The following is a 15,759-nucleotide window of genomic DNA, read 5'->3' on the forward strand; positions in this document are numbered from 1 at the left end:
ATTTGACAGTGTATTCATGGTTGAATGGATAACATTAGAGAGGACATAAAATCACAATGATTTGAGATAGAAAAAGGTCTATTGTCAGCCTGTTTTTAGGCAGGCAGCCACAGTGACTCGCTTTCTTTATTTGAACTGTTTGGTGAATAATTCAGTAATTTAGATTCTAATCCAGATATTTGATAATGATGTTTTGGTGGCCTTGTATCTTGGGACTGTGGCCGTCTCACTTCATTTTGTTGATAAAGCATCAGTGTCTCAGTTCACCAGTTCGTGAAACGTCAGTGTCTTGCTCATTGGTTGATAAGCTATCAGTGACTCACCTCATTGGTTGAGAGAACCGAGTCTTCATCCAGACTGAGAACAGCATCAGTGAGGATGACATCGTGGGGGAAAAAACGATTGCTCATCGTCTGGAGAGGGAGACAGAAAGAAGCAACTTATATCATTACAAATTTCAAAATCCACAAACGTTTATCAATAAAATGATTCAATCAATATAACATCACATTTTCCAGAAGTGATGGCAAAACATGATGAAGTAGAGGAATTTGGGGGCCAAAGAAATCTTATTTGTTCAAAGAAATATGTGTACTTCAATTAGCATGTTAAAGGTACAGAGTTGGGATAAAGTTACTAAAAAACCTATTGGCAAAATAAACAACCAATGAGAAAATGTGTTTGTTTCATCCCCTGCTGTGTGTCTATTGATCACCGAGCTGACTTAATAGGTTTTATGCGAGTCTTTATCAATTCAATGCCTGGCCTAACTGAAAGTTTAGTAGACCTTGATCCATTAGCCTAAAGAGGGCTGCTGATGATGTTATTGACTTGTAATTAAAGTGTGAATTATTTAACTGTTTGTGTAGTAAAAGGAAAAAGACAGCCTGGCTGTGTAGAAGAGAGTTCAGCAGGGGGTTTCAAGCAACCATCTCCAAGGAAAAAAACATCCAAACTGGGCTGAAGCTAAGGGATTTAGTCTCACTAATAAGCAGTGGTTTGATCAAACTTCAGTGGGTGAAGCCTAAAAATGTACGCAGTACAAGGAGGCTAACTCGTAAAATATGAGAAAATGTTGTACTTGAATTTTGGCCAATTTATTCATGAAATGGGAATCACAATAGTTTCTGTGCCTTATGTCATCATATGACTTTGCAAATGTATGATAAATGGACAGCATTTGTATAGTGCCCAAAAATTCTCTCATTCACTCATACAAATGGCACCGAACTACCATGCAAGAGGCTGATGATCAAGTGCCAATTTGGAGTGCAGTGTTTTGCCCAAGGACACTTCGACATGTGGACAGGAGGAGTGGGGGATCGAACCACCAACCCTGCAATTAATGGACAATCCACTCTATCTCCTGGGCCACAGCTGCCCTATAAATGCAATCTATTCAATGTACACTTAAGCTATCATTTTTGGCTGCCATCTTTGTATCTAGTAATGGCGGCTTGAACAGCTTGTCAAAGTTCATATACACTGTTCACTGGAGCAGGACAGAAGCTGATTACGGACAAGTTTTCCTGAACAACCTGCTGCAATGGAGTTTGTTAAAAGTGCTGCTGTCACTGCAGTTGACGTTTAGCATGGATTCACTGTCTGAAATAAAGTAAATTGAATTTACACCCCTCGGGGGTAATATTAAGAGGCTTATTTTGCAAAGTAAGACCACAAATATCTGCAAGGTTAATGTCTACTTCCATCTCAGCTTAATGAGCCGACAGACGCTGAGCACAAATTCATCAAGAAATTAAGCATAACATCAAACAAGTATGAACACAAATCCCCTAAATTCTTCCAATTATTGGAGAGTGCCACATAAAAAACTGCATTAAATCACTGCTGAAAGTGAGAACTCTTGGTAGATAATGTATTTTATTTGGATGGATGCCTCATAATCAGCAGGCAGGTAATTAGTTCAGTCAGGATGACGTTCATAGTAGTGTAACAGTCCCTCAACTTCCTTATGAAAACCACCATTGCAGAGTAATTAGTTGTAGTAAAGTAGCCACATGCCTGATAATCAACTGCATTCATCCTGGACTAATGTTCTGAGTGTGATAAAATCATAATATCAAAGATTTGCATGAGAAGGAAGGAACGTATGCTTTTCCTCACATATTCATCTCCTCTTGACCTTGTCAGAGGTTTACTTCAAGGGTTCCCTTATTCTTGCCTCTGTTTTTTCCTGTAGTTGTTTCTTCTCTCCTGTTTCTCGCTCTTTCATAAAATTTTTAATCAATCAGTGTCATCTCATTAATGCAATGGCTTGCTATTATGCCTTAAAACAATTCCTGTTCATTACATAATTGATATTACATTGCTGGTTTGTAGTAAGCTTTGAACCCAGTTTGAACCTGAAATTGTTCAGTTCAGATCTTTTGGTCTGATAGTTCATCCTTGACCTTGGAAACAGCTGCTGACAAAACATTCTCAACTCAAGGTCCACTTACTTGCTTATTCTGGAGATTTGAGTGTAGCACACAGTCCTCATATGCTGATTAAAGCTGAAATTGTTGTCAACTTTTGTTTCTACGGTCAAAAATTAAGTGTTAAGCTCAACTTTTATGTCAACATGGATGAGAAGTCCTAACGGTGCTCAGAATCAATGAAAGTTGGAACATCTACATTTCCATGGCAAATGAGATATCTGTGACATGGTCAAAAGCTCCAGAACAATGGAGATGATGGACTGAGTTGTCAATAGATCTTATTTGTGTTGTTGTTTTGTTTTACATGATGGACCATAAAATTGCTTTATCCTTTAGCCTTGTATTGGATATTTTTAGCCCTGCTAGCAGCATGGCTCTTTGGATGGCAATGTTTGTCTGTTAGTTGGTTGGTCCACCACTTTGATTCAGACTGAAATATCCCAACAACTCTTGATCTGATTGTCATGACATTAGGTAGAGATATCCATGGTACCAAGAGGATAGATCTTAATAATTTTGGTGATCCTCTGACTTCTCCTCTTGTGCCACCAGCAGAGTAAAGTTCTCATTTATACTGTGAAATATATCTACATCTACTGGATGGATTGGCACAAAACGTGCAGACATTCATGGTTCCCAGAGGAAAGATCCTAACAATATTGGTGATCCCCTGACTTTTCATCTAGTGCCACTATGGTTTGACATTTGCAAAAATAATGATCAGCTTCAGCTGTACTTTGTATTTAGTGCATCAGAATGATGATCATGTGGGTTGTCATTGTGAACATGTTTGTGTGCTGATGTTAGCATTTAGGTCAAAACAGCGATGTTACAAAGTTCAGCCTCACAGAGCTGCTAGCATGGTTGTACACTCTTAGTCATGTTTATCAAGATTTTTTATATTTCCAATCACATCCATTTTTCCCCATGGTTTTAATTGAGTGATATTATCCCAAGATGGACAAAAGGCTGTGTGACATGCTTTTCCACTCTGAAACACAACATCTTTTGGCTTGAAGGATACTTAATACTGACTTAGATATTGCCCACTGGCAGTTAGTAATGCCAGTAAATGTCAGTATTGTGGCTGGCCTTCAAAACTTTATATTGGCTGAAACCAGCAGTGTGTCTGTCTATACCTTTCTGAGGGACCCCCATCCCCCTCTCCACCACATCACTCCCCTTCCCTCCCTCTGGTTGGTGTCAATTTTTTCTGCCTCTGGACAGAGATTAGATCCCACTGAGATCTCTGGTGGTTCAATGGTCTGAACCTTATCTTTGTCACTCTTCTTCCACCCTTTTCCTCTCTTTATATTGGCCATGACTGCTGCTACTTCAAGGGGAGTCTTTGGAGATACTTGGCCTGTCTTAATGTTGTGGATATATTGAGATGGTTGTACATTAAAGTTAAAATCAAAGATCACATAGCTATCTGCAGCATCATTATAAACTATCCACGCACATTTTTATTAATATAACACAAATATATTTGTTTTTAATAGCATTAGTAAATATAGCAGACGTGGTAGTGGCAGCTTTACTTGCTTGGATACTTGTTATAGTGTTTGTGCTGTGCAGTATGGAAGAGGATTAGGGCCACATGTGAAAATGTTAGTTCTGAGTTTTGAATTTCAAGTCAGAATTCAGATAAATTTTTCACATATGGCCCTAATCCTCTTCTGTAGTGCAGAGCCCTAAAAACCTGATTAAAATCTCTAAAATGTGTTGTTGCTTTTAAGAAAAGATATCAGATATGCAGCCAATTATTTTCGCCAAACAAGTGATAAAGATGATTATTTGAAATAGAGTGAATCTAAATTGCTAAACAAAAAGTGATCCAAAGTCAGACTGTGCCATTAGTTATTACTGGTTACGATTACCTGAACAGTTGGACCAGCTGTTTCAAGAATTGTATAGAGTTGGTTGGGATAGAGGGATATGGGATATGAATTTCATGATAAATAGTATACTCTACCAGAAAACAGGTCTGAATATGCCCAAAAAATCCAAATTCACCAGAATATCTGAGAAGTCAGGATGTAGATGTTTAGTGACTTACTGCTCAGCTTTCTTTTGTAATTGTTACAAAAGAAAGCTGTAACAATTAAAATTATGGAATATAGAAGACTAGGCAACAGGAATGAGGTTGGAGAAGGGCTGATGACCAATGCTGAACTCTAAGCTAGGTACTAATCATGTTTGAGCAAAATGAGCATGAGTGTTATAATGTTTCTGTTTTGTTGCTTGTGCTCAACAAACACTCTGCTAATGTGACAAAACATCTTGACTCAAGGTCCATGTGGCAGCCACACCACAAGCCGGCATCGAGTGTTAATGGTTTTCTTTTGAGCACAGTTAACATACAGACATTTCAAGTAATGACAGTCCACGTAGCCTTTTGTTGAAGTCAACAGAAGGCTATCAATTCTACTGTAAGTGTGCTGCCCTGACCTTCTGTTCTATTGGGTTTCAACATTAGGTCCTACTTGACCTTTGAATTCTTCACTTTTATGCTCCGTTGGTATAATTTAAAAGGATACCTAAAGAGTCAGGATCAATGTTTAAGATTAACCCATCAATATAAAACTTAGGGTGTGAGGACACGACAGGCAGTATTGAAAGGTGATTGATGAAGGTGAAATATAGTCGACATATTAACAGGGATAGTGAGTAGTCCATAGCTCATGCTTTGAAAATATTGATGTGTGGGTCAAAACTGCTTAGTAAGCAGGCCCTCTGTTATAGCAAAGCCAAGAAATGAGGAACCTGATTCATATGATTAACCAGTTGTACTCCCTGTGAGCATAACGCTGAGCTTAATCAGCTGGTAAGGTTTAAAAGAAAAATACCCTGAATCAACCAGAATCAACCTCATCATGAGTGTTTTACGGTATCTACATCAGTCAGCTTACAATCAACAAATACACTAACAATAAACAGGAAAGGGAAAGAATAGGGGCATATATCAGGGTCAGGATTTCCAAGGCAAGAGAGACAAAATGCCCTTGTCGGACATGCTTACCCAGTATACCGTCCCTACTCTGCCTCTGACTGGCTCTGACCCTGATCTTTTTACCATAACCCTAACCATCTCTCCATGCCTAAACCTAACCTACTGGCTGTCGAGTATCTTTGTCAGACCGTAAGAAAGCAAGGCCGACGAGGGCATTTAGTTTCTCCCTTTCCAAGGCACACGATTTTATCTTATGCATAGTTTATCTTTCAAAGTGCCTTTAGTGGAAATTAAAAAAAGGTTCATTATACAAGTGGATCAGGTGGAAGTAATTCTCTAAAATGTCATCTGTTTCTGTGAGATTTTCTTTTGCCTGGTGTCTCCATCCAACTCTAATGCTTAAATGGAAAGTTTACACTCTTATAAATGTGATGTATGGGTACAGTAGGCCTGGCCAAAATATAAAATAGCCTTATATGGCAACTTTAGAGGTGTTGATTATTCTGATTTATGACAAGAGAGTTTGTTAAATCCAACTTCAAACACTTATGTGAACAAACCTCAGAGAAAAAGTAAGAAAGTTTTAGGATTTAGGTTTCAGAATAAGGCCTCTTGCATGAGGCCCAATGTGAGTAGGCCTGCACACCTTGTCCTATAATGGTTGAACAAACAATCTCCACTCAAGGTCCACTTTCTCATTTCTTCTGGAGCTTTCAACCGTATCACATGATCTTGAGTTTGCTAACTTCATCTGCTAATGAAGACCTCATGATACAATCAAAACCTCCTGAACAGAATATTTAGACCTTGAGTGGAGATTGCTGTGTCAGCTGCTGTTTTCAATGTCAAGAAGTCATATTCTGTAGCAGTTGAAATATTTACTATAGTCACATTTCATCTGATAAGATGACATGCTTGTCCCCACTGCATCATTTTACACCTTCACTGCTCAACATCGCCTCATTAGTAAAGGCATCTGCAAGTTGGTAGGCAATCACTTTCTGAACTGTTCAAACTCTTTAAAGATCCTATTTAGTTAAATCTTTTTGGAAATTTATCACAATTGTTGGCCTAGAAACTTCAAATTCCTTCCATGCTTGACTAATATTTGGCCAATGAAGCTGATTCTGATTCAAAATAACTGTCCCATTGAACATTTAAATGATGGTTAAGATTTTTAGTAAGGCCAAACGGTGAACCTATCCTTTTGGGCATTTGGAGACTGCTTTCACTGAAACACCAACCACATCGGTGATTTGTTTGAATGCTTGAAACGACCTACAGTATGTTTACATTTTCTGACCTCTGTAGCTGTGCAAATAATGACTATCCTCTCTCAGAAGCAAAGGTGGCCATAGTGTATTTGGATGGGGTGGTCAATGGCACCTCTGAGTTTTACACTGGAGACAGCCATTCGCTTCCCAAAACCTAAAAGCAGTCAATGTTGGATTCTTTTAACTATGATCACAATCTTTTCCTAACTTAAATCAAGTGGGTTTTTTTTTTTTATAATCGGACAAGCAACCTATTTAGTTGTTCAGCTATGAGGACTTGTTAAATTAAAGAGGAAATGTATGATATGAAAAGGTAATTATGTTGGTGTTGATTTTCAGATGATGTAACTTGAGAAGAACAAACACTGAATACCGGAAAGATAGAGAGAGAGAGGAAGTAAAAGCTTGCCAATGCCGTGCATCCACAGCATTACAGAACAGATACACTCATAACCAACAGCAAATTACTCTTGCTGTGCTCTGTGTGTATGTGTGTGTGTGTATTGTTATTATAATGGAAACAAATGTGGCCAGACGCTTACAATAAGTGATGGAGGACATTAAAAAGACATTTTTTTGTTCCCCTTTTATATTTATGCACCCTCCCTTTAAGGCTCATCCCCCAAGATCATAGCTGAGTGCAAGTTTAAGCCCACAGCCAATCAGTTGCTGGGAAAAGCTCAGGTGAACAGAGTGAGTGTGTGTGTGTGTGTGTGTGTGTGTGTGTGTGTGTGTGTGTGGGGGGGGTCTCTATGTCTCCTACATAGAGACAAGTAAGTGAACAGTTTAAGTTCACATAAACACAGCTGAGTGAGAAGGAAATACACTGAGGATCATCTGTCTTGTCTGCGTGACAATATAACACATGACTAATTATAGGACCACAGACGCTGTTGGGTACAGGCACAAACACACACATGCATATTGCCTATGTGACACATTTTATTGTCACCAGTGGAAACATTGTTCTTCTATTTCAGGCGTGCAAGACATTTACATGAAAACAAGGAGAAGCAATTAGACGACAAAGCAAAGCAAAGGGTTAGAGAGTGAGAGAAGTTGAGACAGGCAGAGAGAGATGGAGGAAGAGAGAGGTTGGCATGCGTAGACGTTCATTCAGTGAGCGAGTCTGTGATTAAGTGTATTTTTTAAGTTCAATTGTTTAAAATGGTGTGAAAATGAGTAAAATGAAAAACATGAGACAATTTTCCTTCCCTTTATGAAATATCAGACAACAGTTGGGAGTTTACATGTGCAAAGTATGTGACAGATACCCAATAATACTAGAAATGAGAACAATCCCAACAAAGTCACACTCTTGGCTTGACTTAAATAGCTGACAAGAAAAACTCACATCACTTCAATCTCACCCTAAAGAATCTGTTTATTTTATTTCAAAATTTAAATAGAGGATAAGCCCCTTGAGATGTACCATCTTGTTGTCGAGGGGGTCCTCAGGCACAGTACTTAAACAAAACAAAATACATCAGCTCTCCCACCATCCTAAAACCCACCCACTACATCTGTTATATGAGTCATCTGTACAAAGAATGAACATGAAATCAAATATATGAATAGATCAAATAACAGTATGTCAAAGTATAAAGTCTACTTATGAACAGAAATGAAAGTACATGCAATCAAAAACAAGAACAGGAGGAGTTAAGGTGGATAAGCAACAAAGTCCAGAAGTCATGGAAAGAAGTATCGATCTGAGTGAGTTGGGTAAATTATTCCAATCTAATGGTGCTTTAAACTTAAAAGCATGTCTCCCAGTTTCTTTAAATATTCTAGGCACAAAACAAAAAAGGATGTTGAGTGTGTCTGAGTGAATGTGATTAACTGAATGGAACCAAAAGATGTTTTAAGTATAAAGGATAGTTTAAGTAAATACATTTGAAAACAAAGAGTAACCAATGAAAATGTCTCTTAGAGTGAAGTGTTAGTCAGTTCAGTGTGTTGTACATCAAGCAGTGATGCATGCGGTAAGCACTCAGGACAAATCTACAAATATTATTTTAAACAATATTTAAAGGTTGAAGATGGGATTCAGAGGTCGTCTGGTATATGAAGTCACCATAATCAATAATGGGAAATAAAAGCTGTTGGACAATTCATTTCTGTTTAAAACTGAAATAGGTCGACCTTACAATTAATTAACAAAAGAAAGACCATTATCCAATGTACTATACACAATACTTCTGTATCACTATCTGCTCCTCTGCTTCAGTAATTCAAATTCAAACTTGGTGCAGATGATGGATTTAATGCATGTGGTCAGTTATTACGATTTCGCTAATAACTCATGAACCATGAACTTTTGACTTTTGTTTCTATCTGAGGGTTGCTTGCTGGCCTCTGGGGTTAGCTAGAGATATTTTTGTCTTAAGCCTACTGTTTTAGAGACTGTGTGTATCATGAGGTACCTAAACAAGCTAAAGTTGAAGGATATCCATGTTTGAAGTTACGGATAGACCATGAGGTCTCTGTTAGATCGTATGATCATACTTGTTTGTAAGAAGGTGCAACAGTTTGTGGAAGTGTAAATACAAAAATACAAGATGATTGTATTTTTGTTCGTGTTTAGACATTTGTATAATTGTTACTGATGGTGTGATGGATTGTTCAATGTCTACAACTGCTTCAACAAGAAGCAATGTTTAATGCTTTCTTTATGTCTCTGTGTGGTTCTTGAGCTTGAGATCTCAGGAAAAGGCTAGTAAGAGGTCCTCGAGATAATTTTTTTTTCTTGGTTAAGAACAAATTTTCACACATTTCTAATGACCATCAAATGGTATAGACTTTTCTAATGACAGGCATTTTGACTTGACATAGCAGGCAGAAACTGGCCAAAATGTCCACTGTGAGAACAGTGCACTGGACAGTTTTCAGGTGTGGGCACCCACACAGATGTTTTCACTTACTTTTAAAAGATTTAATCTCTTCTTAGATTGATTTTGAGAAAAAAAGAGAATGTGTCAAATGTTCCATCCTAACAGGGGTGACAAAACTAACAGACAACAATTAGGGGATATGTCAACCGAGCACACACCCACACAGTCCTGTGGAGAGGTTAAATCAGCCAAAATAATTCAAAACCCCTGTGTGGGTACTCAGGGTCTTTAAAATCCATCAGAATATACTGAGTAAAATGTCTTGTATTTTCAGTAGTCTTGTATTTACAGTATGCTGCTGATAGTATGTAGGAGGAGTAGTGCCCAGTTTGGAAAACAGGCCAAGTTTTTAAACTTTAGCAAAACCTCAAAATTGTGGGAATTCCTTGGGAAGATTTAAGAAAAAATGTTTTGAGAGGCATCTTTAAGAACAGAAGCAGTAGCATAATTATGAGTATAAGCAGATTTTTGTGTCTCAGTGCATGGAAATAGAAGTATTGGAAACACACAAAAAAGAATAAATTGAATTTTTGGGAGGGTACTGGTGCAAACAGCCATAGCTGCATATTGTACATCACAGAACAGCATTTTAATTTCGCATTCCAAAGCTTATATTTACATTTTGGGTAAATTTTCTTCTGTTTTACACACATAACTACAGTGATTGTGTGTTGGGCTCTGAGCCCTGCAAAACACAGGTGACCTATACTCAATACTGTGCCTGAATGCATCCTGTGTAGACACAGATGGAGGACTGAAGCTACTGCTGCTGCTGCTAAAGTTCTGCTAATGCTATGCAGACAGTGTAGACATAGTGTTAGTTTATTTTATTCGGACCCTTTTTCTACCTTTCACTGAAGCTTTATCATCAGACCTAAAAGAGAATAACATAATTGATAAATCAAATGTGTGTGATCACGGGATCCTTGCATTGTAGTTAACAATTTACATTTATCATGATTCAAGTGTGTGAATTCAAGTTTCTCGGAATTAGAAGTCAAAGGTTAGATTCTCGAATTGCCGATATAGACTGCCAACAACTATTGACAAAGTACCTTTAAGCAGGACTGTTTCATAAATGGGGAGATAAATAAATGTGCTCACTACTAAGCAACAAATTATCTTTGAGAACATAATGGATGCAAAAAAGCAAGCAGCTGTTACCTTGGTCTGTCCTTCAATGACAGTGAGAGGCACGCTGGTGGAGGGCCACTTGTTCCTAGGGGGTAAAGGCTTGTCGCAGTTCCACAAAACCACAATCTGTATAGGAAAAGTACAAGGAGTCAGCTAATGGTAGAATGTAAGCAACAACATCCTTATACATTAGTTTCTGCATAGAGATTCTTGAAGCAGATGGAATCTTTTGATAAGGTAGAAGATACTGTGGAATCTATTTCAGGATGCAGTAATTCATCTTCAAGAAGCAAATTCAGTCCAGTCTGGGTTTTCGGCTCCACAAACAGACTTTCAGAGGAAATGCACAGTCTGTCGTGCTAATGTACTGTAAAAATGTATCTTCACATTAGCTGTGCTACTACTCCTGATATCTTCTTTTTTGCATTAAGTATTAAATATAGTCTTTATCAATCAGTTCATTTTAAATGCTATTACTTAATCAAGGTGATATATACAGTATTTTTATAGGTATGTAGGTGTATGTATAGGTTGTCTTTATCACATATATTTCATATTTAAGCTCACTGTCAAGTAAGTAGTCCCTATGTACTTGCTCTGGTACAGGATCATTTCAGGGTGGGTTGTATACATTATTACAGCAAATTATTAAGTTTCAGGGCAGTAGCCAGGGTTTAGAAATCTTTGGAGGCCTACAACACATATCCCATCACCCTCAAAACATCTTGAACAGAAACCAAAAGGAAGATCTGGCATATTTGTAATTATTGATGTTTTTCATCTATTACTGTATTTCTTTTAATTGTTTAAGAGTAATACTGCAAATTTTATTTCCTGACATAAGGGTCTCAATACTTTCTCAAAGCTTTCTCTATATAGTCAAGAATACAATTCTGGGTGGAATTCTTAAACCTTTATGAGTTATTTATTTGTTGACCTAAAAGTATAGTCAAACTGAAAAAGGTTGAGCCAAATACTGGAATCAGCACATAAATTACCATCATGTATACATTTTCAATTGTAAACTCCCTGCAGGTTGCTAAAACCTCAAAATTAGCAAGAAAAAAGAACCTTGGTGTCCTAACTGGAAGCTAGGGGACTAATTAGTATTACAGGCCATGGTCATACATTATCATGCACAGAGGTAAAGCAGGTATGTACATTAAACATTTAGAGGACTGAAATTGGCAGTAGGCTGCAAAACCCACCAAATTTTACAACTCTGAGGTACATTTTTAGCAAAGAAGAAAGGGGAGTAGAAAGGGAGGAGGAAAAAAGAAGAGGAAGCAAAAGAAACAATTACAAGTGATATTGACATCTTTTAAAGGTGCAGTGTGTAGAATTTAATGGCATCTAGCAGAACAGACTTGGCCGAAATGGAATATAATATTCATAAGTATGTTTTAATTAGTGTATAATCCCATGAAAATAAGAGTTGTTGCCTTTTTGTTACCTTAGAATGAGCTCTTGAGCCCACGTATATCTACATGGGGATTGGGTCCCCTTCCACAGAGCCCACCATGTTGCACTGCCATGTTTCTACTAGGGATGTGCAGAGAGCCCAGTATTTGTATTTGTATCTGTATTTGTTGAGGCAGCAAAATTATTTTTATTTGTGTTCGAATAAAAGTGGAAAGAGGCTTAAAAATCCTGTTTTTGTTTTTATTATGCTTTTAATTTTAGAATACTAAAGTGTTACAATGTGTTCATGAATAAACTACCTTAAGAAGAAGGTCCTCACACTGAGTCTCGAACTGGAGTCTCCCAGATCATAGACGACTGTGCTGACTACTGAGCTAAAACTTTACTCTTCACCTCATTGCAGACAGGCCTCTACCTATTTATACACCCATAACACAGACAGCACAGCGTGTAACGTGTATGGAAGAACTTTGAAGGCAATTCTTGCTTTGTAGTTTTCATTCATTGCCTATTTTTTACAACCTAACTTTGTGGAAAGGAGAAGGGGAACAACAGGTTATGGAGAGTCCCCTGAGAGCACTTCGTGTGTGTCAGTAGCTCAACTTTATCTCTGGCGAACACCCCCAACTCCAGGAGTGATGTCCAAATTAGGAAATGTACGTCATGTAGCAGGTGGATGTGACTCCCCTCGTTGAGAGCTGCTGATAGACGTAACAGCGGAGCAGAGGAGAGAGATTGATATAGGGGTGTAACTGACCTGCACGCTGGTATTTGACGTCTTTTTTTCTTCCCGAATACAAATAATTTTAAAAATGTTTGAATGAAACAAATATTTGTTTAAAAAAAAAAACAAAACAAAACATTATTTGTGCTTTGCCAAATCTTTCGTGTTTTTCATGAGTTTTGTGGCCACTGTAGGTTCTCCTACATGCTTGGAAGGAGAAGGGTATTCAGTTGGTTGCAATCTGCAACCTCTCCGCTAGATGCCACTAAATTTTACACACTGGTCCTTTAACAGTCATAATCTGCTTTGTATTTGACTGGTTATATTTAAAACACAGTGAAGAGTGCACATGCTTCCCACCTGTGCACAGAACTTGGACTTGGCTACAGCGATGATGAGCTTCACGACAGGGGAGATCTGGGACTGCAGAGGAGTAACCGTATGGATCACTGCTGTGAACTGCTGCAATGGGCTTTTACCTGAAAACACACACATTTCAGAAACAGTTGTCATGAGTGAACTGTATTTAGGTTTTTAACCCAGATTTGTGCAGATGTAGCTCTCCATAAACCTCTATCACGGTTAAATGGACACAGAGTGCTCTGCGCTGTACTGGTCATCCATCTTTCTGACAGGATATATACCCCCGATTCACATGACTGAGCATGGGTAAACATGTCTAATCCGAGAGTGAACAGTTTGCTTTGAGTGTATCTTTTAGTGAATTGTGACTGATGCTGATTTCCTATTAAGAGTACATTTATTTCCTACCACCTCACAGTAAACCAGCTCTTGTTATTTACTTTTTGGGATTTTACTGAGGCAGGAAAAAAAAGACGCCATGAAGCAGAACAGAACTTTAAATTACTACCTTTGATAAATGATCTCCAGCATACAGTACAGTACAATGGGTAAATGGAGTTGAGGAATTGATTCTCCCAGTGGCAGCTTATGCAAAAGAAATGTATCAATATTATGAAGCATTGGTTTATACAATTGGATTTTGTTTTCTGAATACATTTTCTATTCCATAATAAATACATTTATTCATGCCTTACTTTTGGATAAAAAGAGCATAAGATGCAAAACTAAAGTCACGTTACATGAGCTACTTCAATATGTTTACATGTAATAGTCTGATTATAATCAGATTAAGATGATGCAGTCTATAGAATATGTAATGTAAATAGCATTATGTTTGTGATCAGTGTACGAATAATGTGATTAGCTCACTCATTGCATTTAAATGAAAGACAAGATCACAAACGGCAGCATAGTTAGCTTTGTTGCATGCTGCGTGAGTGCTGATGGTGATTTTCTTCTGAATATTAATCTGATTATCAAACAAACTATCTAAACCCAGGATACTGGGGGGATATCCAGTAACTATAAACTGTGCTAACACTTTGATTAAACTATTAATTTGTCTTTTCACGACAATCTGGGTATAATGTGCATGCAAATGTTGAAATTACTTTTTGTACAGAGACTATCAACATCTCTCTCAAACAGTAAGCAATGGGACTAAAATTTGAGATTCAGTTTTTATTAAACACCTGGTTAATGATGATTATATGTTAATGTAAAACATCTTTACAAATTATTTGCAAAAAGTTGCACATCCTTATGTGAGCAGCTCAAACACACTGCAAAATGTGTATTTGGAGTTAGTAAATGGGGGCAGATACAGCAACATACACACAGAACCATGATATTCAGAACAACCAAAGGAGGCAAGGATTGCAGGCACATGGCATGCCAAGTGTTGGGCGGATATGGGAATAGGGGACTACACATCTTCATGGATAAGTGGAGCCAGAGTGCTCTTTAGTGTTGCTCTATCCATCTCTCTGACACTGGGCCCCCTGACCAGCCATCTCAGGTGGGCTTAGCGGTATTTATGGAAGCACAAGGTCTGCCCTTGTGTGGGTCACAGAAATAAGCGCGGCCCTTCTGTTTCCACTGTGCTTTCTTGGAAAGAGCTGCGCCACCTTCATTTTTATTAAATGACATAAGCCTCTTTTATTATGTACATGTTGTCAGACATTGTTGTACAATGCACACTCCAGCAAATCAGAATAAAGTAACCTTGGTGTAATATACAGAAATGCAACTTAGCTTGATATGCCTTTAAAAAATAGACATTTGTGTAAAAACAAGAAAATCTGAGTGAAAATCAGGATATGTGGCTATGTGCCTGCCTGTTGGTGGACTTAATTGCTAGAGCTAAAAGCTAAGCTTTCTTTATTCTTAAGACTGTTTGGGACAAGTGTCAGTATCTTATTACTATTGCATCTGCTGGTGTCCGTTAAGAGGTACTGTACCAGACACTGCCAGTCTCCTGACCCTCAAAACAAGTAACTGACACAAAGTAGTCAAGCACTGAAGAGATTTTGCTCTGTTCAATCAAAAGCAAGGAATCATTGTTCCAAAGCAAATGATTGAATATCAAATGAAACATGAAGCATACCTCCTTAGCCTTTTTCATTATGGGAAAAGGTGTTTCATTGTAATAGTTCACCAAAAACTACTGATCGGATCACTGCCAAAGGTGATTGCACCGGTGTATATGTCACAGTATGTGGCACCACTACTGTGGGAAGCACAGGACAATGAGAAAGTTTTCAGACAGATGTTACATTGTATTTGGTAGAAGATTACATGATAGAAAAAGGATGGGATGTGAAATATACCATGGAGAGAGACTGAGACACTAGTTTGGAATGTTTCAGCACCAGGGATATAAAGAGGTAGACAATCTGACTGTTTCAGCACCAAGGAGAGAGACAGACTGCAGCTGTGTCTCAATTCCTTCAAAGATTTTATGCCAACAAAAGTTTCTTTTGAATGATTACAACGGTGGGCTGAGTTTGCACCTACTCTCCAAATGAGATGATCTTGCTTCACAGAGTCTAATGGT

At 38.0% G+C, this 15,759-nt stretch overlaps 1 protein-coding gene across 1 annotated transcript in view; it reads right to left on the bottom strand.

Moving 5' to 3' along the window:
• Positions 1-15,759, bottom strand: part of LOC122965618 (exostosin-1a) — a 56,479-nt gene that overhangs the window by 15,432 nt on the left and 25,288 nt on the right. Inside the window, exons 6-8 of the mRNA XM_044329776.1 lie at positions 13,200-13,318; positions 10,724-10,819; positions 324-413 (exon numbers count right to left, since the gene is read on the bottom strand). Coding sequence (XP_044185711.1) covers positions 324-413; positions 10,724-10,819; positions 13,200-13,318 — 305 coding nt within the window. The remainder of the gene's footprint in view (positions 1-323; positions 414-10,723; positions 10,820-13,199; positions 13,319-15,759) is intronic.

Source organism: Thunnus albacares, chromosome 16 (assembly GCF_914725855.1).
Source record: "Thunnus albacares chromosome 16, fThuAlb1.1, whole genome shotgun sequence".
Lineage (NCBI taxonomy): Eukaryota > Metazoa > Chordata > Actinopteri > Scombriformes > Scombridae > Thunnus > Thunnus albacares.